The 23,819-nt window shown below is 42.3% G+C and overlaps 1 protein-coding gene and 1 long non-coding RNA gene across 7 annotated transcripts in view; one reads left to right on the top strand and one right to left on the bottom strand.

Moving 5' to 3' along the window:
- Positions 1 to 1,176: 1,176 nt before the first annotated feature.
- The window catches only part of LOC123619999 (homeodomain-only protein), a 27,104-nt gene continuing 4,461 nt past the window's right edge, over positions 1,177 to 23,819 (bottom strand). The window contains exons 2-4 of one of the 5 annotated variants that reach the window (XM_074347329.1): positions 17,798 to 17,865; positions 8,036 to 8,192; positions 1,177 to 1,980 (exon numbers count right to left, since the gene is read on the bottom strand). In XM_074347329.1, the coding sequence (XP_074203430.1) occupies positions 1,903 to 1,980; positions 8,036 to 8,179 (222 nt within the window). In that variant the 5' untranslated portion in view covers positions 8,180 to 8,192; positions 17,798 to 17,865 and the 3' untranslated portion in view covers positions 1,177 to 1,902. Of the gene's footprint in view, positions 1,981 to 2,876; positions 5,791 to 8,035; positions 8,193 to 17,797; positions 17,866 to 23,819 lie in introns of those variants that run through there. The other 4 variants (XM_074347327.1, XM_074347316.1, XM_074347323.1 and 1 more) reach the window with 4 other exon arrangements.
- LOC141574055 (uncharacterized) overlaps positions 18,817 to 23,819 on the top strand; it is an 18,065-nt gene continuing 13,062 nt past the window's right edge. For both annotated transcript variants that reach the window (XR_012500649.1, XR_012500648.1), the window contains exon 1: positions 18,817 to 18,954. This is a non-coding gene — a long non-coding RNA (uncharacterized LOC141574055). The remainder of the gene's footprint in view (positions 18,955 to 23,819) is intronic.

The raw sequence follows: 23,819 nt of genomic DNA, 5'->3' as shown, positions 1-23,819 counted from the left end.
CACACCTTCTCCCTCCTTTCTTTCCAGAAAGTGATGTCAGCATCCAGCCCTGTGCTGACAGATGCTCAGACCACTGCTAATTAGGCTGCAGAAGAGCATGACAGATGAGGCTGTTCTGTTCAGCCCCTGGTTCACTGTGTATTGTTTAAAGAAGGAATGTTTTAAGGTAGAGGAAGAGGAAGCTTGCCAAGGATGTTTAATGTGATCTTGTAAACATTTGTTTTGTGAATAACTGTTAATGTTTCTTATTCTGGGCTCTTTATTTTAAAGAACTGAAAAGACTGGGCCTGCATTGTAGGTAAGAGTTCAGAAGTGTACGCCTGCATCATCCTGGGCTGGGTTGGCAGACACTACCTGTGGCCTTTCCAATATCCATCCTCCCCTTCTTTCTTACCAACAGAACCTGAGTTTTGCTCAAGGCAGTACTATGCCCAATTAAAAAGGCTCACCTTCCCAGACTGCCTTGCACTTAAGAGTGGCCATGTGACCCAATTCTGGCCAATGAGATGTAGATGGAAGTTGTTAGGTGGGGACCTCCAGGAAGCCTGTTTTAAAGGGGAGAGTCTTAGCTGGCATTTGCCCTTTGCTTTTTCCTTTTTCACGTGAAATGCATCCATCTTGTCTCCATGAACATAAGAGCCACATGCTAAAAATAGGAAAGTAGGAAGATAAAATGACCGCAGGTCCTTGGCAACCCTAGGGAGCAACCTGCCTGCTGATGCCTTATGTAAAATCAATCAATTAATCAGTTAAACAAACAGACAAAAAGCCTATTTGGTTAACCTGTTGTACTCAACTTACTGTTCCACGCAGTCAAACAATCTTAACTGATAGGCTGCTAGGACATTTAATGTGCTGTGATAGAAAATGTGTACAAATCAACTGTAGAGTCCTTTAGAACAGTGCTGCTCAGGCTTTCATGTGCATTTCCACCACTTGGAAAGCTTGTTAAAAATGCAGATTCTGATTCAGTAGGTCTGGTTTGGAGTCTGGGATTCTGCACTTCTCACAAGCTTGCAGCTAATGCTGATGATGCCAGCCCTGGACCACACTGTAAGGAGCAAAGATTTAGAAAATGACAGCTCTTTTGTCAGGCTGCTCCTCTGTTGAGCTATTCTGTTTTTCTTTGATATGCTGATTATTCAGTTAAAAAAAGTCTGTAGAGGACTCACTCAATGCATTTTCAACAAAACGTGAAGGTTTTATTTAGAATATCATTTTAGAAACAAAAAGCAGTTCATTTTGTTAAGCAAAATACATTTAACAAATGCATTTAAATAAGGTAAATTCAAGACTTTTGTGGATTTTTTTCCCTTCGTTACTTGATTTTTCTGCCAGTTGGAGTTTCTGTCTTCCAGCCTCACTGGGTGCTTTCCAAGTGAATGCAGCTATAATCCAAGGAACTGCTTTATGAAATCTGAATGACTCAAATATCCCCCTATATTCTCACTCAATCTCCATGTATTAAATGAAACACAAGGAAAGTGACTTAGGGAAGTAGAATTGGAAGGAAATGTCTTCTTCTTGGTCATGTTATCTTTTTAACAGAGGCTTTGCCTGCTCTGAAATCGATGGTGAAAGTAAACTGTTACTGGGAGGTGATGGTCATAAGAAAACTTAGATGGTTTTCACACCATCTGTCATCGTGACCCGAAGGAAAATGCAAGCCACACCACTTTCCAGCCAAGCTACTGCTTTCCACAGAAGCTGCACATAGCTTCCTATTGTTATTTTCTTTTCTAGTTATGTACATTAAAAAAATACAATGTTGTGTTAAGTAGCAGGACAGCTAACAGTGGAACATATGACATTACACTGAGAAACCAAAATAGCTTGGTTAAGCTGACAAGAGAAACAGCAGATGGTCTTCATGGAGGGAAGCCGCCAATGCCCACCATCTCCCTAGTCCGTGACGGATCTGCACTCTGAGGGTAGGCCTTCTGACTGCCGCCACTGGGCCAGGCGCTGCTTGAACCATTTCTGGAGGGGAGAAATGTGCAAAATTACCTGTCACATACTGAAAAACTGAAATGTCTGTTCCCTTTCTAAAAGTCGCCTCTGCGGCCCAGCTGGAAAGGAGGAAAGCAAGAACTGTGTCCATGGGGATGGTTCTTCTCACTGTGATACTTACCTTTCCTGCCTCAGGACCTTTGCACATACTATTTCCCATGCTCAGACTTCATTATTTATCTGATGATCTCAGTCTCATCCTCAGGGCTTGGCTTAAATAGAACCTTCTCAATGAAGCCTTCCCTAACCACTTTATATAAAGTAGAATCTCTACCGATCTTCTTGTTTTCTATTTTAGTATTTTGTTACTATCACAGAACTTTTAATATCTGTAATTAATTCATTTGTACATTCACTTGTTTTTAATCTACATTTCCTTCTAGAAATAAAGATCCATGAGAGCAGAGACTTGTATCCATCTTATCATCATTGCATCCTTAGCCCCTAGCACAAGGGTTTAACAGAAATTAGTCAATGTTTGTTGAGTGAATAAAATAAATGGAAACATCTCCTTGATGCCCCCAGATAAATCTGTATGGCTGCTGTATCTCATCAATGTGTGCTGATCTCATCAAGGGCCTTGCTCATCAGCAGTGCTTAGTAAAAATTCCCTGAAGAAAATGAATGGAAAACTGAGCATGGGACAACCTTGAGGCACTCCTTTTTGGGGGTTCATGGAATAGGCTAGCCCAATCTTTCCTGCTCCAGGACCACTGAGCAGTGAGAAAAGATAGAATGGGACACCCAGTTGACTCAAAATCTTCTAGCTCTGTGTGTCCCAAATATTCATACCTCGCATAAGTAACCACGGATTTAGGGAACGTCCCAGAAGGGATACTTCTAGACATAGTACCATGTGAGGGCTGAAACATAAATCCGCCTTTATTATACCACCAAGGGGTGGGGAAATCTGCAAAGGAGAGATAAGGAGACCCCTGTTGGGGAGCAGTCTCGGGTATGATCCAGGTTGGCCAGGAGGAAACTGAAGTTTAAAAAAAAAAAACAACACAAGAGAAAGTAGTGAAGAAATAGAAGCAGCAAGCATTGATCCACATGGAGAGGATGAGTTGGAGGGCTCTGTGGGAAGGCAAGACCTCCAGGCTTTATTCTCCTGTGCTTCCTAACCTTTCACACATCAGGGCACACTTTGAGAATGATGATATTTTCATGTCACACTGCTTGGGGAGGTGACTGCCAGGGGCCCTGCAGTCCTGGGCTCTGCCAACAAGAAGCTCTATTATAAACAACTGGCTCTGAGAACTTGAGGAAGTCCCTAAAAATAGAGCGCCAGTCAGCTCAACTGGAAATGAAGAGGTAAGCTTACAGGGTCTCCACTGTCCTTTGCTGGGTTGCTCAAATTTACCTATTCTAGGGATCAGTAGATGAGGGGACAGAAAAGTAGCAGAAAGAACATAGCTGTGGGATGGATGCCAGCCAGACCTGGGGCATGCTGACGGAGTTGGTGTGGTGGGCTCTGACTTAGCACAGCCAGATGTGGTTTCAGCCTCAGAACAAATGGTGGGCTCTAGGGCCATGCTGGGGAAGACCTTGTCCCTGCAGAGATCTAAGGAGTCAAAAGGCATTTAGTTCAGCCTAAGCCCAAGATCAGAAGAAAGGGTGAGAACCACAGGGGAAAGAGTGCTTCTTAGATTCAACACCTGTAGAGCGAGAAGGGAGCGAGGCCACGGGATCGTCTGGGGCTCTGCACTGGGGCTCAGCTGGCTGAACAGCAAGGGGCCACGCCTGTAACTCACCCTAACTGAGAGTTTACACACTCAGGTGCCTTACACAGCCATCAAGATCCATTGTCTTATACACTCTGTAGGGCAGGGTGGCAGCAGAGAAAGTAATCTAAAGCCAGGGCCAGCAGACTACCCTTAGGGAAGCCTTCTCTTTGGAGGTCGTTCTCCAGGTGCCATATTTCACTCCCTGGTATCTCTGACCTTAAGGAGGAGACAGAGCACACGTAACTTCGGTGGCTTTAACCAAAGTTCTGCTGCTTAACGTGGGCCTGTTTGCTTCTGTGATCATGCATGTGTTTAGTTAACTCTGGAATCTGACGTGAGGGTAGCACGGTTCCAGTTTCATTAATGAGGTAGCTCTGCAGGGGTTTTGAACCTAGAAGGTCTGATTAAACAGAATTTCCAGTTACTAGAGCTGAATAAATGGCAGAGTTTTAAAGACTGACTAATTAAAACTTGGAGGAGGAAAGGCTCGTTTTCTATCAGGATTCACTGAAGACAAAATGATTGAGCTGGCTTCATTCAGAAGAGCCACCCACATCTTTACACTAGTAATGAAGCAGAATATTAATGCACAGCTGAAAATAACTTCAGCAATGACCACATTTGTGAACCGGTGAGTTGGCATCCAAGTGCTTCACAAGTTGAACCCTAGCATTGAGGGACGGGAAGAAAAGCTCAACTATTTTCTGAAGATAAAATATTTGAAATCAAGTGTGTATATGATAATTTAGCAAAACAGTTGCTCTCCAACAAAACCCATTAAACACCTTGCTTGTTTTTTTTCCCCTCTAGGGTTGAAAATTACCACATCTCACTTACATCAATATTAATTTTCCTTCTGGCTTTCCTCCTCTTCTTTGTTTCAGTCATCCCCTGGGAAAGACATTCACCCCTCTCTTGCTTATAAATGGATGCCCTCATTAGTCATGCCCATGGATGGAGATTTATTTCCTCCGAGGGAACAGATGATAATTAGACACTATGATGGGGAGGGGTTGAGGCAAAATAACATTATTCCTGTCCTTTTCTCTAGTAACTAACATTTCATTCCTTTCAGAGGAAACCTTTAGAGTTTTTTATTCCACTGATAGAACAACAAGTAAAACCCAGGACATCAGAGGAGATAAAAATCCTGGAAACCTCTCTTAAGAACCAATGCCAGCTACACTGGGACTGAATTGGTGATAATAGAAAATGGCAGATCATCCCAACCTCCCTAGGGGATGATGAGAGCATTCCCAGCCCCTTTTCACACTGACTTCAAAATGAAAGACATAGGGGTTGGGATTCTGTAAAGTTTATCTAATTTAAATATAGGAGATATCTAATTACTGTCATCAGAAAAAAACCATTCTAGGGCCCTAGCAAATGCCCCTTAAAAAGTTATTTCCATCAGAACACCCTTCACCTCACCCTGGGTTCCCATAGGTGTCCCCTGTCCCCAAGCAGAGAACACTGTCCTACTGTGGAACAGTATAAAGAGGTCAAAGCCTCCGGTCAGAGAATGTTTCGAACTTTTGGTTCCTCTTGCCCCTGCCAAAGTATCAGCAATGTGAATCAGCTCTAGTGAACTATCTTACAGGAGCATTGCATGCTTCTTTTTATTCTCCTAGTGTTACTTGTTCTAGGGAAATGAGTATGAATCCAATTCTGCAAGTGGGTGGTGGTAGGGATAAGGGATCAGGTGTATGAAATAAATATTATTTTAGCTTTGATGACCTTTTCTCATGGAAAGGGGTAACACTAACAAAGAAAAGAAACAGGGGAAGTGTTGATACCAGACACTGCTTATATGGAGACCCGGCAGCCCCTGGCCTCCGTGAGTTATTTAAAGGGTCCCTACAGAGACCCATTCTCACCCACCAGTGCACACAGGGAGGGGTTAAGGAAGGCTGGGAAGATGGGAAGTTGGAAGATGAGATCCCACCCAGTAGGAGATGACAGAGGGTTGCCAAAGAAGCCTCTTTCCCCAAACTTGCCAAATGTTGCCTCTTTCTGAGCTCTGGGGTCTCAGATGCTTCCCTGTGGTCAAGGCCTGGAAGACAGAGGGGAGAGACGAGCTGTGGCAGTCTCAGGGAGGAAGAAGGTGTTGGCTTCATGGCAGGAAAAGGAAGCCAGGGGCCCTGCTGTGAGGCTGACTCATCCCCCAGTACACTCACTTCGGGGCTGGGTCCACTGTTTGCTCATTTGTGGATGGGAGAAAAGGGGAGATGGCTGAAGGGTGGCCTGAGGGGGGCAGATGACCCTGCTGTGTAGGGGTCTGAGTTGGGCTGACCTCAGTTACAGAAAGGTGCCCTTTCTTCCTGTCCCTGACCTGATTTCAGTTCAGTTCTATCATATAAGGTGAATCTTGAGGAAAGATCGCATATAGTCTGGGATGACTGTCATTTACTGAATGGGTTTTTTTTTTTCCAGGAAGAAATAGAAAATACATTGAATTTTCAGTCCTTCCTTCCCATCCCTACCTAGTTGTTTCCATTCTTTTTTTTTTGTGGAGACAAAACAGCCTGGTGGTTAAGAGTCTGGATTGTGGAGCCAAACTGCCAGGGTTCAGATCCCATCTCTGCTACTTCCCAGTTGTGGTTGTGGGCAAGTTACTTAACCTTTTGGTATGAATAAATGGTTGACCACTTGGAGAGTACCTGGAACAACAGGTCATTTAATAGGTGGCAAGTATCATCCATAATTATTCTGCTTTACAGGTAAAGAAATGACAGAATCTTGCCAAGGGAGAATTCGAGGCTGATACTGACCCACAGTAAACCCATAGTCTTCTTTTTAAAAAGATGAATTATTGTCTCTGTGATCACTCCTCTTTTCTAAATATAGCATGGGATTTTAAATGACAAAAGGTCAGCAGGCTGCCTCCTGCAGGGGAGAGAGGGTTCTAAGAAACACGAGCTGTTAGACTTGTATTACAGTAAATCACCTTCCATTAAGTTCTGGTTCTGGTGAGCCAGACAGCTGTTCCCTTTGCTAAAAACAAATACATTTGACTTTCTGTTTGACCTAGGAGTGGGAGGGTTTTCTATGGGCAAGTTCTCCAAAGGCTTGATTAGTAGAAATCATTTGGGACTTGAGATCTAAAATGGATCTTGGGGTCTTGGTTTCGGGATCTATAGGAGCACCCATTACAAGCTTTTAAGCCTCAACTATGATTCGTGGTGAGGAGAGGACAAAATGTCTGATGCTTTCTCTGGTCTATAAAAAGTGATTTAAAAAGTCTCTGTTTAGACTTGAGACTAGAGGTGTGAAGTGCTTTGGGCTCCCATGGGAGAGATGCTAGAGGAGTTCCAAGTAGTAGTATCATGCATAACGAATTGCCTTTCCATGACCAAAGGGAAGACAGAAGTCAGAATTTAGGCAGGATTAAAAAAAAAAAATCAGTGGAAGGAGCGAACACTGCACCTGGTGGTTAAAAATCACGGGCAGTGTTGCATTCACTACCCTAAACAATTTTCAGGATAGGAGTTAAAAAATCAATCAATCAATGCACTTAGGTGACATCTGCTTCCATGCCCTCCAGCTGTAAAATCGGATGTCTGCCTTCTCAGAAAACTCCAGAAAAAGACCGTAAAGCTTAGGGCTGTGGAATTTAAAAAAATCGGGACCAAATCTCCCTGGCTCCGTGCAATTTTAGCTCCGCAGCTCAGCGGAAGCTGCAGCGTGATGTAGTGGAAAGAGCATGCCCAACGACCCGTTGGCAAGTCCCTCTCTCTGAACCTCCTTTTCCTCGTTTACCAAACCTGAGGACTGAATTTACAGCTGATCGCTGAGATTCCTTCCAGTTCTGACATTCCCGCCGATAATAGATTTGAGGGCACTGGGCTCAGAGGGCGCACACGGCACCTCTCCCAGAGGTTTCGCTCACAGCCCAGAGGAGAAACAGAACCCCGGAAAAGCGAGACAAGTGGGCCAAGGCACGCTGCTCCCAAGCCGGAGGGAGGAGAAAGCGTGTATCCTGGGCTGTAGGGGAGAGTGGAAAAGCAAGGTGAAGCCGGGGTGGGCGTGAGATTTCTAAGCAGCTCCTGCGGGAGCCACCGGGCTGGGGTAGAGGGGCAGATCCTGCGCCCGTGGAGCCGGGAAGCTGGGATGCTGCGGTGGGAGCGATGCAGGTCCGGGCTCCCAGGGTGCGGGCAGAATCAATGAAAGATCACGGGGAGGGAGGCCAAGCAGGAGACGGAGGCAAGGGCAGTTTCTCGAGATGGCCCAGGCGAGGGCGGGCGCGGCGGTGCGGGCAGGCAGGGGTCGGGGCGGGCAGGGCGCGTGCAGGGGCTCACCTGGGTCTCCTCCTCCGAAAGGCCGGCCTCGGCCGCGATCAGGCACAGCGTGGTGGGGTCCGGGTGCTTGTTGACCTTGTTGAAGTTGTACTCCAGGATCTCCACCTGGTCCTCAGTGGGGCCGCTCGCGGTCTCCGCCGACATGGTCCCGGCACTGCTGCGGGAGAAGAAGCGGCGGTGGTGAGTGAGGAGGGCGGGCGGGCGGGACGCTGGAGGGACTGCGATCCCGGGCGCGGCCAGGCTCCCTCAGCCCGCGGGGCTGTCCCTGCTCGCGGTCGCACCGCGCGCGGGTCCGCGGCTGCAGGCTGGGGCGGGAGCCCGCCCAGGCGCCTTCCGGGGGCGCACCTAGGGGTCCCACCGCTGAGCTGCGCGTCCTCGGGCCTCCGTCCTGCTCCGAATTTTTACTGCAACTTTCCCCGAGGGCCCCTGGTCTGGGGTGCCAGGAGGAAGATGACGGCGCGAGCCCTCTCGGCCGTGAGGCTCCAAGGAAGGAGCGGAGGAAGCGCGGCGATGATTTTGAAAAACCGCCTTCAAGGCTTCCCTGGGGGAGAGGGAGCTGCCCTGGGGACAGTCCTGACAGATGGCGTGGCTGGGCTCCCGCGATCCGCGGCGGGGACGCCCCGCCCATACGCACCGTGCTGCCTCTAAAACAGTTTAGCACTTTGCCGCCCTCGCCAGGGAGGCCTGCACACCCCACACCTTCTTCCAAGAAATGACCCACAGGACAGAAGTTACTTCACAAAATTGGGAAAATGGGGGCGGCGCTTTTATTCTTGTGCTTGTAAAAGACAAGCACAAGTGTGGGAATCAGGCTGGTTATTCTCTCCCCTTTAGAGGTGGAGATAGGTCCCCAGAGACGCTATTTACCCCCTGCAGTTCCTCGGGCCGAGAACTGAGCATCAGGAGAAATTTCCACCTGAGGGCTTGTGTGAGTCACTCTGCAGTTTGCAGCCTCCTCCTCCGTCTCTCCACCTCCAGTTTTTCTAACTAAGTCAGTGAGTCGGACGCCTCCAGTCAACCGGCTGTTCACTGCCCACCGTGGCCTGGACGTTGTTGCACAGGGTACAGTATGTGCCTCCCTAGATGAGGACTTCCAGCCGAGGAGGGTCTACAGCAGTTGTCTTTTAAATCAGACATCCTTTGTGATTATATTAAAATTAACTGTAAAGTCAAGAGAATGGGTCCATTTCCAGCATCAAGGTCACTTGTATTTCCTTACTTTACAGCCAAACATTTCTCTGGCAGATTTTGGGCAACATGACTTCCTGCTGCATCTCTCTGAACCCTGGACTGGGGCAAAAACAATGACAGATGTGGACCCCCCCCATCTCCCCCCACAAATTTAAGTTGTACTGAAGTATAGGAAAAGTCTTCAGGTTCTTGGCTGAGGACTTGGCACAGGCAGGTCAGGACCTGCCATTTCTGACAGTAAAAGACAAGCACAAGTGTGGGAATCAGGTTGGTTTGTTGTTTTAACAAACAATTGCAAAATCATCCAGCACAGTCCTGAATAGGTTTTGATGTGGTTTGTGCCTGGAGATGAGCCACACTTCACCAACCTGTCTGCATAACGTCCCTGATGCTGTTAAGACCTATTCTACTGTGACCTGCATCCTGTCCTCCCTAAATAAATGTCTTTCCCTCTCCTCTTGGTCACCTGAAGAGGCTTTCCAGGTAAGACAAGAAGCCATTCTACTGTGAGAAATTCTTGGGCTCGAGCCAGTTGTCAGGTCATGGTGAAATCTCCTTGTGTTTTTAGAGAGTTCTGTGTTCCCCCACTTAAAAGTCTGTCCCAGTGATTCCTGTCAGTGCCGAAGCAGGATGGGATCAAGCCAGGCTGTAAATACCTCTTCTACTGTTAGCACCTATCTCCCCCTTTCTTTGACAGAGAACTTCAGAGCTGAAAAGAACTTAGTGACCAGCACCGTAGAATGGAAAGCCTTAGTTTCAGTTTCAGGCCTGTGCTTTGCTAAACCCTTCTCAGCAGGTCATTCTCTTTAGTTTGTTAAAAAAAAAAATTCAGGAGTGCAACAGTCTAAATTAAATGCAGGCAGGGGCTTGTCACTATTTTGAATGGGCACTGACTGTCCTTGTAAGATACCAATTCCAGCCAAAGCTGCCCACTGGAACTACCCACCACTGCTCATTTTGCCTGAAAGAACACAGGAGAGGGAAACGGCTGCTTCTGATTTTATTCCTTGCCCTTGAAAGTTTCCATCTAATTCCAGTGACACAGATCTGCTGGCTCTTCTGTGAACATTTTTGCTGCTTCTTTGTAAACTCCCCACTCCTTCAGAAATCTTCATCAAACATGCGTTTTTCTAAACTGGACTCAGATTCAAGGACTGTTCTAAATGTACTTCTTCCCCTCTTTCTGTTTTTTTCATTGCTATTATATAATTCAAGTGTGACTCATATGCTTACATTTATTACACTTAATCAGGTGCATTTTCTCTTACTATATTTTTGTGGCTTCCTGTTACAGGACTTTGTATGAGGCTTCGTGGATAGGTTTCACTTGACTTTAAAGTACTCCTTAGGGTAGCTGGTTGAGGTCCAGTGGACTTGGCTGGCTGCCAAGGAGACTTGTGGGAGGACCATTTGAAAGTACCTACTTCTCTAAGGTACACCAAACAAACAAACAAACTTGATTTCTAGAAATGAACATGAAAGGTCTAACTATGGTGGTCAGATCTACCTGTTATTTCTCCATAAAACGCAGTCTGCTATTTCAGCTCTCTTTGGTTGGGATGAGTGTTTGCTACTACTGCTCCATTTCTTCTCTCCCTCTCGTTCTTTCAAAGGAAACTTATAAATCAAGTCACCCTAGTAAACCCTGGCCTTATAAAACTTCTCAACTCTTTCCAGTAAGGAAACTGTTGAAAACTATCTCTGAAGGTAGTCTAAACAATGTCAGATGAAAAGAACTAAAGATATTTTAAAGCTTCTTAAACTTTGAGCACAAGTTCTACTGTTGCTGTGGTTATTAATACCTTATGAAACATTCAAAGAGTAATCTGCCCTGTGGTTGTGTTTTCTTTTGTGGTTGGGGAAAGAACATGCACAAACCTTTTCAAAATGTTAAATGAAAACTGCTGGCTGTTTTCTAAATTCTGATGCCTGGGTAGACAGTTGTTCAGATCTGACAGCCTTACCTTTGTCCCCTAATCCTGTAGACGTTTAAAGTATCGACCTACACGAACCAGCTCATGAAGAGTGCCACAAACTGGAACCTGCAGAAATCACTTTGGGCTCACATTTTCCATCTTCTCCTCCCTCTCCCAGCCTTTCTGACCTCTCTGTAATGCCACTGATAGCAGAAAAGGTTATCAATGGTAGATGGTCTTCAGCAGCAGCTCCGTGGTGAGCTGGCCAAAAGTAAAGAAAGCAGAGGGATCATTCTGTAGGGCTGTCTCCCACTTTCCTTTAGCCTGAATCTCCTTTATGTTCACGGACTTTCTGGAAACAAAGGGCTCTTAAAGCATTCTGTATTTTCTTAAGAGAGAAAAATAAAGTGCTACCATTTCCCCAAGAGAAGTGGTGGGTCTTTGGAAGGGGACAGCATTTCCTCACTTGTCACTTACTGAACTACTCTGGATGGAGTGCAAGGAGGGAATCTCCCAAGATGTCAGCGTCTCCCAGAAAGCGACAAATAGAAGTGGAATACGGATCTGCTTCCCCAGGCTAACACAAGGCTGGGTTTAAAAGAAAGGAGTTTTTGTTTCTGTTTTTATTTGTTTTTAAAATATGAACCTGGTGGTTAATGTCCTTAAGCTTAGAACAGTGGTTCTCATGCCTGGCTGGGCCTCAGAATCACCTGTAGAAATGTCCAGACCTACTGCAGACCTCCTGAACCACATTGTAGGAATCCAGCATGGGGAGACACAAATAGTATTTCAGCTCTCACAAGATTTTGCAACTTAATCATTAAAATCAACAATAAGTGTTTAGAACTTCTTATACCTTATACCATGAAAATGCTTTAAAATACCTTCTAACTGATTCTCTATATCATCTCAACACTGGAGTAGACAGTAGTTTGAGGTACTTTTAAAAGAATAGGCTTTTAAAAATACACATTGGAGAGGAAATTTAGATATTATGCTGTTTACCTTTTGTATATATGGCCAGGAAAGTGGAAACAGTCTTTAAAATTATGAACTACTAAGAGAAACTTCCTCATGCTTTCAAAAATTCAGAAATAATACAGATCCCTTTGTGTTGAGATCATAGTTTAAGCAAGCAGGCCATCAGAGGGAAAATTCCTTTCACCTCATCATACAAATTTCCATCGTTGATTTGGAAGCCAAAGATTACAGTGGAAGACATCTGGCAACCGTGACAAGTGATTGTCCTTCTCTAAATTCTTCAGCTTCAGGGAGGGAAATGCTAAAGTTTAAGTTATCATTCTTATAGATTTACATAATACAACTTAAAACTGAACATTAGATTATGAATGTACCATATACACCTAGCATCACTGCTGTCTTCAGGGAAATAAGATTCCAAATCTAAACAGGAAAATACATTTTTAAAATGCTATATTGATTCCAGTTTTACATATTACAAAAACTGGAGGAAAATACAACAAAATATTAACAGTGTTTATATCTATATTGTGGGACTACAGATGACCTAAATTTTTTTCTTGATATTTTTCTGTTTTTTCACATTTATTACCTTGAAATTAGAAAATTTAATTTTTTTCTTAAAAATTATTCCTTTGCTTTTTAAAATTAGTTCTATCACATATGTATGGATCCCTATGAGAACTTTTTTGGGGGGTTTTATATTTTTGAGATAAAATGGTATCATTCTAAATATAATTCTTCTGTGAATTGCTTTGTTCATCAACACATTTCCAAGATTCATCCATATTTCTGCGTGTAGAGAAATTCATTGATATTTAGTGCTGCTTCCATGTAGTGAATATACTACCATTTGTTTAGGTCTTTGCCTGTCGGTGGATATTTGGGTTGTTTCCAGTGTTTTCCTATGATAAGTGTTGCGTCTCTGAACATTTTTGTATATGTCCTCTGAAGCACATCTCAGATGGTTTCTTTAGAAGTGGAACTGGTCATAAGGAATGTGACTAGTAGCTTTACAATGTAATACCAACTTCTTTTCCAAAGTTTTGAACAAATCATACTCCCACCAGCAGTATATAGCGTTTCCTTTGCTCTATATCCTCATCAACACTTGTCAAACTTCTAAACTTTCCCCCAAATTGTTATATATTCTTTTTTCCATGAATAATATCTAAACCTTCTTGAAGCTATTTATGTTTCCAGCCTACTCAACTTCTTGAGGCTAAAAGGTTCCATATGTTTACTATTTACTGGGTAAAAGTATTTCCTGTTCCAGCTCAGAGGAGATTTGAGGTATTTTTGGAGAGTTTAGACTATCTCAAATCTCGCTTGTTATTTCCACTGGTTACCAGGAACAATATGACAGATGTATGGAAAACTAATTACAGTAGACCTTTTGTCTGTATAATGCTAAAAATGTTACTATCATCCCTTCTACAGCGCTCCTGGGAGTCAGGACTTGACTCTACATTTTAAAAAATATGTTAACCATATCAATTTATTCCTCCCTCCCCCAAAGCAAATATCAAAGTCTCCAATTGAAAACTACCAAGGTGTGTGTAAAATGACTGAATAAGGAAGAAAAAAGGATGTAGGGATAGACAGGAAGTGTAAAAGAGAGAGACTATTAGACTGTGGGCTCAAAACAGTATATAAACATGTGAAATCAAATAATGTGCTCAGTATCTCGACCGCAATACCGTGATCATGGGGTGCCCAGCTCCTGTTCAAAGGCAGGTTGGTGTTAGCTCTTTTAGTTTCTCTCACAATCCTCTCTTAGAAATCAGAATGGAATTAGTCCTGTTTTGTAGTCGAGAAAGGCTAACTGGTCTACAGCATCAGAAGTAGGCTCAGAATTCTACCGTTTATTCTGGCCACAGCAGTCAAGGCAGTTCGTAATGTCATGAGCATTAAGATTGATGTATACTTCCAAACTGTCTTCCTCTATGCTCTATTGATGTCAGAAATTCTAAGGGATCACCGAGTTGCCCATTTGGACCTTTGAGCTCTAATTTTAGTGAAGAAATGGGACTGGGGCAGCCAGGCCATTGCTGACCCACTGTGGTCTCTCCAGCCTCCTTCCCTTAGCGCCTGCTGCAGCCCTCCTGAAGACCTCCTCAATCTCCTGGGAAAGTCCTAGGGTCTACTTGACACCAAGGCAACAGAGAGAATGGAAACGCCCCTTTCAAATTTGTTCTGAGCCCACATTTTGAGGTACAGATGAACTAGGAAGATTTATTCACGTTTGTCAAGTAAGATCTGCGCTCTTAACTTTTGACCCAGTGTCACAGCCACAGGCACATGCAGAGCCACCAGCCAGTTCACAACGACAAGCACGCTGTTCTCATAGAACACGCTGCACTTAACTCTGTGGGACAGGAAGACGGAGATGCCAACCAGTGCTTGAATTCATGACATTCCAGCTGGTCGCCAGTGACCATCCCATCCCAAGTACCTCTTATTCCCCAAGATTTGTCAGGCAAAGATGTTATCAAGGTTTGGTTTTCAATATTTCAGCCCTGCTCTTGGATGGCATATCTTTTAGTAGTTAAGCCAAGGCTTAAAAATATGAAGTGCCTTCTTCTAGGTGCTGCATATCGGATGCGTACTTGTCTCTGTGCTCTGTGTAGCTGCTAATTCAGCTTAGTAATTTCCAGGTCCTCCTCTTTTGATTTGCTTTCCTCTTGCCTTAGAAGCTCCTCTGTTTCAGGAAACCCAGCAGAATTAAGAGCAAAATGAAATTTGAGTTAATGTAGTAAAAAGATCAAATAGAAATCCCGAGTTCTAATCATTTGAAACATCACTTTGCTGAGCCTCCATTTCTTTCATGTGGAAAGAGGATATAATAATACACCCCCGAGTCGAGCTCGCAGCTCTGCTGTAAGGCTCATATGACATCATTGGAGAAGACCTGTTTCTAAAGTGTGAAGTGCTTGCTTATGGAAGCTACTATTGTTCTTTATATGACTGTGAGCAAGGTGTTCAGTAGGGTGTCTTCCGGGTGGGAAACTAGTAAGAATCACTTATAAGTGTCACTTTTTCTGGGCTTTAATCCCTTTTTAAAATCTTTCTGAAATGGTAAAGCACTATGGTTGAAATCAGAACCTTTAAAAAAAAAATCAAATGCTGTATATGTTGCTTCATTGTAAAATGTATCACTGGCTGGAGCGTCTCAAGACTAACAGGGTGGGGGTGGGCTGGTTTTTTCATTAGCCCCTCTATGCATTGTACATTGATTTGAACTTAATTGTTGGTATTTTCACCAAAATACTAGTTTCTTTGCTCATTCCTCATCACCACTCCTCAACGTCTACTTTTCTTTCATCTATTAATGTGGAAGCATTAATAGGACAGAAGATGAGCAGTGAGGAAGTCACTAACAAGCAGGAACAAATACTCTATGAATTGTTGAGTAGATTTTTTTCAGGCTCTCTTGGTTTGTGAGAATAATGACCAAACTGAAGTTGTTTTCAAATAACCTGTTTATGGCTTGTCTTCCCCAGCAAGTTATATGCTCTCCTATGGCAGATATGTCATTTCTCATACATTTATGTATCTCTAGCCTTCATTAGGAGTGTCTGACACTTAACCGGTGCTCATTGTATGTATGTTGAACTGAACTCAACCAGTTGCATCTGGCATGACTTGATTTAGGACATAAGTTAGGAAGACAGTGCTCTGTGTTTTCAACAACCAGGACCTGCCATGTTCAAAACCAAAACAGAACATTGGAAAAAATAACGTTCTAGCCTCCTAATATCTGTTGGTCTTCACTGCCGCCAAAACACAGAGTTGATCCGTATTTTTGAATTGGGTACAGAAATCTCACCTGTTCTAACAACAACAGCAACATATTTCTTTAGTAATTGCTTTGTGCCAGGCACAGCCCTAAATGTCTTAGATGTATTAACTCATTTAATCCTTAAAGGAATAGTAACACTATGTGATAGGTACTCATACTGTCTCCATTTTACACACATGTAAACTGATATCGATGGAAACCTTTCCCAAATCACAGATCAAGGGAGTGGCAGAGCAGGGATCAAAACCTAGAAAGTCCATCTTCTGTATCCATGTTTTTAACCACTACACTGCATTTCCTCTGTGTACTGAGTAGCTATGAAGAAAGAAGTGCCTTGGTAGGTGGTTGTGGAAAGAGGGGCAGTAAAGCTGAGTGGTGCACCTGGGACAGGCCTGAGGTGGTGTCCTCCATCCGCTCTGGTGTCCTGGGGAGGCGGGGCTAGCCTGGGAGCAGTGCTTCCCTCCCTGGGACACATTTCTCAACCTTGGTGACCAGACATAGCTCTGACCTAGCTAAATGGATTAGCTAGTGATTTCAGTTAATACCACCAGCACCACCAGCCAGGTTAGCTTTCTTTTCCCACATACTTTTCTTTCATTGGTACAGACAAAATTGAAAGATGACATTATGTGAGTAATACTGTATACAAATGAGGAGAAGTTACAGCATCAGATAGAATGGAATAGAAAGATTGGCTTCAACCAGACCAGCTAGATCTTATGACTAGTGCTGCTCCTTAATCTCTACATGTACAGAGTTTTGTTGACTTGATTAAGGAACCTCCTGAAACTATTGTTGGAACAAGTCCCTCCGCGGTCCAGCCTTTCTACAGCCACTTAGGGAAACTAGCAAGATATTATGAAAAGAGCTATTGGAAGGGAGGGTGTCTGTGAATGACTTCCAGCAGTGAATTAATCATTAATTAACCCTGGACCTACAACTCTTTGTATGCACATTGAGTCCTTTTCGCTGATAGCCCAGCTTATCATGTTCTAATCCAAAGATTGGTATGTGAAAACATGGAAAAACGGTGAAAGACAACAATGAAACCTTAGGCTTCTTCTGTGAGTAAGTGGAGCATTTAGTCTACCTCCTTAAAATACATGGGCAAATGAAAGAGGGCAATCCCATTTCCATAATCTCCTTAGGGGAGATCTCCATTTTGTAAACAGCTTACTTTTCCAAAGGTCTATCTCCACAGTGATTGTTATGAATTCAGAAAATATTTTCTCCAGTAAAAACACTATAAATTGTGCATCAAAGCCCAGGCTAACTCACAAAAGGGAGGGTTAACTGAATTGTTATATGTTTCTAATTGGAAAAAATATAGAAAATAATTCTGTGGAAATATCCTTGTGAAATATAATAAGAAATAATTTATTCATTTTGAAAGCAAATGCTTAAAAAAAGTTGTTTTAATTAAAATTTGGCTTAATGAGATGAGGTTTTGGTGCAGATACTAAAGGGGTTTTCAGGGAACTTTTGAGGCTATTAGAGGTTTGTAGCACAACTCTGATGTATTCCAAGTATTTAGAACAGTCCTGACACATTGTTAGGTGTGCAGTGAGTACTTGTTGAATGTATGTTGATTGAACTCTATTTTCATTTCAAGAAGGATGACTTTTCTTTATCTTGCTATAAAGGCATAATAATTAAAGCTGCATTTGTCATAGATGAAATAAGGAGGGGGAAAGAGGAAGAAAAGAAAGGCATGTTGAGAAGTGTTGATGTGAAAAGTAGGTCATCTGAGAGATGATTAATGATATGAATGGTGAACGATAAAGAAAAAACCAGGAGTTACTTTGCATGGCCCTCTCCTCCTCACCTTCTACCCAGGGGACAAGGAAGAAGGGGATAGGCAAGATTTTGTACCTCGTGTTTCCTGAGTCAGCCTCTAAGTGGCGCTGTCAGGCAAGAACAGTTTCATTGCTGCCGGAGCTCTTTGTAGATGGGAAGAGAAAGAGAAGCAGAAATAAAGTTCTTTTCAGTAGCTAGCATGAGTTACAGAGGGAACATCTGTGCATCTTTAATAGATAAATTATATGTAGGGGATACATGTTAGATCCTCATTAATAAGTGAAAATACTAGAGTGGTGTGGAATAATGAAAAGAGCACTGGGACTGGGCAAGGGGTCAGACCTGGATTTCAGCTTTCACTCCTCTGCTTAAAGTCATATGACCTTGGCTGAGGTTGGTTGGTTGGTTGGTTGTTTGGTTTGTTTGTTTGTTTGTTTGTTTGTTTGTTTGTTTGTTTATTAACTTATTTGAAACTTAGTTCTCTTCTATGTAAAATATGACTAAAAACACCCTTCCTTGCCTATTTACTTCAGTTGCAATCAGTGAGATTATTATGCTTGTGAAACAACTTGGAAAACTGTAAAATAACGTACACATTTCTGGGAGTGTTATGATTATTTCTTCATCCAGAAAAGTGAAGCTACTGAGCCCAAACCTCTGAGATCATTTCCCTTCTAAAATCGCTATGATCAGAATGGCCTGGGTTTCACTTTATCACGTTAGTCCTCGTCAACAGTTCACTGATGTCGTTGACCTGAGAAAGGGGAGTACAGTGGCCTGTTCTAGGCTGCACCCCTGATTTGCTGAACACTTGGTGCCTAGTTTCTACTTCAGAGGACAACTGCGAAGCTCATGAAACATTTGGAACCACGGTGCTGTTTAATATTCAGCCTATCTGTTAGATTATCATGACCATATAATTTGTCATCCAATCTGGAACACCAGTGTAAAGTATGCGCTATGAATAATTACATCAGAACAACCGGCTTGTATCAGAAATGTCTCAGGCAGACCTAGACATCTGATCCCCTTTTTATATGTAAAATGTTGAATTTCTCACTTGGGTGCGGGATAGTAAAGTCCTGTTGAACTTAGGCATCTGAGCTGCTGTTATGGATTAGTAAAATGCAGGTCTGTTTGGACCTTAGAGGATAGAAACCTAACCGAAGTGTTGAACAGGAGGCTGCTTCTTGCTCTTAAGAAAGCATACTGCTGCAGCTCTGTGGTTAAAGGTAAGAGGATATACTATAACTTCAAATTTGCTGATCTTTCACTTCTATTGCAGTTTGAATACGTATAAAAGAGGTGTATCTAGGAGGGTGAATAGCCCTTGGACCTCTGCCTGCTTTGGGTATTGTTAGTATAGTGGTGTCAATGCTTAGTAATTGTGACTATCCATTACATCTCAAACAGAATTTGGTCCTGTGATCAAATATAAACAAAAGAACAAAAATGGCTTGTACTAGAGATTTCCACGGAGCACAGCCACGTGCCCAGGGCTTTTCCAACCAGATAATACAGGAGGCGTGAGACTTGTGAATTAAGTTGGATCATCAAATCTCATCTTTAAAAATGTCTGATGCCCTAATATGCCAAGAAATTAGACAAGTAGAGTTCTGTTATGGGGAGGGTCTCAATATTTCTAAAGAAAACCATTAAACATAAAGAGAAATTTGCACCATTAAGCTTAGAAGCAAGTAACAAAGAGATCAACTTACTAAATAGTTTATGGCGAGGAAAAACGGCACAAATAAGTCAAAATGGCAGACAAATATTCTTTTTATGTTTTAGAGTATGTTATTAATTTTTGTCACCCATTTAGCTTCCTAATTATGTTTTATTTAGGAGAACATTAATTAGATTAATTAAGTCAGTAGTGAGATGTGTGTGTTTTTTGCATAGAAAAGGAGAAATGCTATACAAATGAACTTATTTACAAAACAGAAACAGACTCACAGATATGGAAAACAAACTTATGGTTATCAAAAGGGAAAGGGGAGAGGGATAAATTAGGAGTTTAGGATTAACAGATACAAACTACTATATGTAAAATAGATAAAGAACAAAGTCCTACTGTATAGCACAGGAAACTATATTCAATATCTTCTAATGAGCTGTAATGAAAAAGAATGTATATACATATATATATATATAACTGAATCACTTTGCTGTATACCTGAAACTAATACAACATTGCAAATCAACTATATTTCAGTAAAAAATAAGAAAAGGAGGAATGGTCAAAAACTTAAATGTTGATAATGCTGTTGATGGAAATCCGTCTGGTATTTTAAAAATCTAGTAGCAATAAACCATTTGGTCACTTTAGAATGTTAAAAGATTAGAGTTTCTTTCTGAAAATGTTTTCATTCCCAGGGCTTGAGTCTGAAAAGGGCTGTTCATTTGTAATTCTGAGAACATGTCATCATGATTTATTGTTTTCGAAAATGTATTCCGGGTTCTACGATGTTGCTGCCTAAGCCCTAACTGCCTAGTAAGGAATGGTAGTTAGGGACCTTCATGGGTTGCACATGCGTGACCCATAGATGTTTAGGCTGCCCGTTCACAGTCCGTTGAAACCTGCCTAATAAAACGCATAACTTCCTCAGGTTGTTTGTGCGTTTGCCAAAAAGACTCTTTGATAGAATGGAATTATCTCTTTGCACAAATATACTTGAATCAATCATTATTTTTTATGGTCCAACTACCATTCTGATTTTATGACTGTACTTTTGGTAGTGGATAAAATGACACACACCTGGTTCTTTGTAGAGCTCCAAATTATGTCAAAGTCCAACCATGCATGCTGCTTGTTGCCATGATACTCAGTTACATGGGCCTTATTTCCTCCCTTCCCCAACTGAGTGGTTTTTATGAACAGGTGTTCAGCTAATGGGATAAACAGAGGACGTGCAGTTCTAGCCTACTCATTGCCATCATGAAATAATTGAAAAGGACAGATACACCAGAAAGCTAGCTCTGAACCTACAGTAGATCATTCCTCTGAGCATCAGACGTCATATTGCAGAAAGAGGCTGGATGGGGAGGCTCAGAAGATCTGCACTCTCCTTCCACCAGAACCACTTAAATCTCCAAGTGACTTTGGACAACTCACTTAATTGCTTTGAACCTTTGTTTCTTCATCTATAATTGAAGCTACAGTCCTACCCCACCTGTCTCACACGGCTGTTGTAGGATTCAATGAGATGGATTAAGTTTATGAATAGCACTATAAATTATAAACACTATAGAGATACAAGATACCATTATTAAGGTTCTAATCCAGCTTTCCCAGTGATTCAGGGTATAATGTTGAGCAACTGAATGATATCAGGTTTTGCAATCATTAAAGCAGCAAAACATTGTAGAAACTTCACTCAACCTTATGCCTAACAAGATTTCTTAAAACATTTCATTTGCTTTGTCCAGTAATAAACCACTAATACAGAGAAATGAAGTAGTTCTAGAACTGACTAGCCCAAGTTTAAGAAAATGATATTGAGAGGGGGAAATTGCTGAAAATTATACTCTTTAAGTTCCAGAAAATTATTTCAGTTACTTATTAAAGGCTTAGTAAAGTCCTAAGGAACTCAGAGAAGCTTCTAAATGTTTGAAATACTAGACTAGAACTTGTGATATCATGTGTCTCCATTTCTTACAGACGATTTAATATTCCACATTGCTTAAGGAAAACATAAGCCATCTAGCCTACCCCTCTCCCTACCCCTGTCTCCCACCAACGAGATCTACAGGGTGGTTGAGTATACATACATATTAGGATATTCATTATGGCATCATTTGTGAGAACTGGAGGCAGAAGAAATGGTCAACATTACAGGATTATGGGTAAAATCCCCAATACCTCCATTAAAAAATAAACTTCATTACCTACCCCCCTCCAAAAAAAAAAAAAAAAACTAGAGGATTAGATAAGCCAATAGTGTGTATAAATAGCAGACTATTAAAAAGGAGTTAGAATATAAATCAATAAAAAATATTTTTAAAAAAGAAGTAAAATAAAATAAAATAAATTAAAAGGAGTTAGAAGTAATGCATTGGAAATATTAGAAGTATAATCAGTCACATAGGCAGATCATAAAAATATGGTGTTGAGTTCAAAGACAGAGCAAGAAAGAGGGAGAGCAGGACAGTAGAAGAAATAGAATGAGATGTAAAACGTAGGAAGGGTCTTGTGTGTACTACGAATTCAGTAATATGTTAATGTGAGCCTAAAGAAAAAAAAACTTTAAAAATTAAAAGATTGTTGGACTGCCCTGCCTTTCAGAGCTTGCCTGTATAATTCTGTCTAATGTATTTTTTGCATAATGAGGGAATACTTCATGCCTCACCTCATCCCCTTCATGCTCCAGCCTATTCCAATCCTTGGGGTCCTTGGGCTTGGTTTTTTCCCCCAAAGATCAAGGTGACTAGCCGGTCATTGACCTCCCTGACCATGCTCCATGCTTTTCAACACCAGCATCAAATGGCTTTCTGGCCTTCTCTTATCCAATTTAAATAACATCTGGTCCTTTTGCCACTCTTTACTGACTTGATCTTTTTTATTATTTAGTCATCTAGGAGCTCTTTTGAGCTAGTTCAAAGGACTCTCCCGCCTTTTAAATTGTGGAACCCTGAATCGGGTACCATGCTAATGAAAGCGGGAGAGTCATGGCCTCCCCCTTTCTTCACTCCTGCTCTGTAAACCTCAGTTCTAGTCATCTCCAAAGGACGCTATTTTACTATCCACAAAGAGTGTAAAGAATATATAACAGAGTGATAGACATTTCTTGGCATAAATTATTGAATTAAAGTTTTTTATGAAACAGATTTTGCGCCTGCACCAGTAGACTAGAAGTTTGGAAAGGAGGGAGGGACTATAAGCCCTAGGGAGAGAGGATTATTTATGTAAATTTCCTCAGGGAGAAACCACACAGGAAGGAAGTGGAAATACAGCAACAAAGACTAGACTATGTCATGCCTGTAAGAATTACAGGAAACTTCCATCGTGATCCATCCAGATCTAATGGCTGGAATGAGTACCATTCGTTTCCTGCTCCGTGTACACTAAGAGATTAGAGCTCATCAATGCCTTACGATGTTTATGATTTTGTTTTGGTTTTTTCTTTAACATGTAAAGATAGAAACAGTTCATTCGGGAAAGATCTGGTCACATTTTATCAAAACCATTGAAAGTAAATTACAAGAAATTACATGAGGATGGGTAAAAATTAACTTCTCTCCTTTCAAAAGAGCTTCCATCACTACTCAAACAGGGCCGTAAGCTAACAAGAGCCTGAAGCAATGCCAGAGTAACCTGACCTTGTGATGAACAATTCCTTGAACCCTCAGCATTCACATCAAACTTCTTTTTGGTGAGCCAATATAAACATACCAGCTCTCCGTCTGGGCAGGATGGATACAATGCTTCCCACAGGGAACCTGAGTCACAGGGGGAGTGAGTGACTTGGCAGAGAGGCCAGAGGGAAGGCGTGGGGAGGCCTGGGTTCCAGAATCAGCTCAGCACCAACTAATTTTAAGACACAGAGCAGCTCACTTTATTCTCTTGTACCTTCATATACTGTGTTCATAGGTGACTATATAGTTTATTGCTCAAGGCCAGGTATGTTTGAGAATGAAAGGGGACACTATTAATAATCCACTGGGACACTTGACATTCAGGCTTTTCCCTCTTGCTTTAGAATTCCATTACAGCTGAATTAGAGCTGAAAATAACCAGGGTTCCTGACCACCAAAACTTGTACTCTGCTCCCTGGGCTAGGCTGTCTTCTGTCAGGACCAGTCTACACTGGAGTTCTGTGGAAGAGTGTTCACCATATCACCCAAAGATCAATGAAGGCACTTTCCCAGCCAAAGAAAAAAGGACAGCCTGACCTGCATCTGCTTGGTCAGGCACTCACACAACCCAAACCCTACCTGTGTTCAGAATTAACAACACTGGAACTCCAAATCCACATCAAGGTCATTGAAGGTCAGGGGCCAGCAAGAGAGCAGATGCATGCACCCCCTGTGTCAGGACAGTGTCTTTTATTTGCAGCCTCAGACGTGTTCTCCACTGGCCCAAGGCCTGTGGACAGGC

This window comes from Camelus bactrianus, chromosome 2 (assembly GCF_048773025.1).
Source record: "Camelus bactrianus isolate YW-2024 breed Bactrian camel chromosome 2, ASM4877302v1, whole genome shotgun sequence".
Taxonomy (NCBI): Eukaryota; Metazoa; Chordata; class Mammalia; order Artiodactyla; family Camelidae; genus Camelus; species Camelus bactrianus.
Note: the sequence above shows the minus strand (reverse complement) of the source record. Positions and strands in the feature narration are given on the sequence as shown.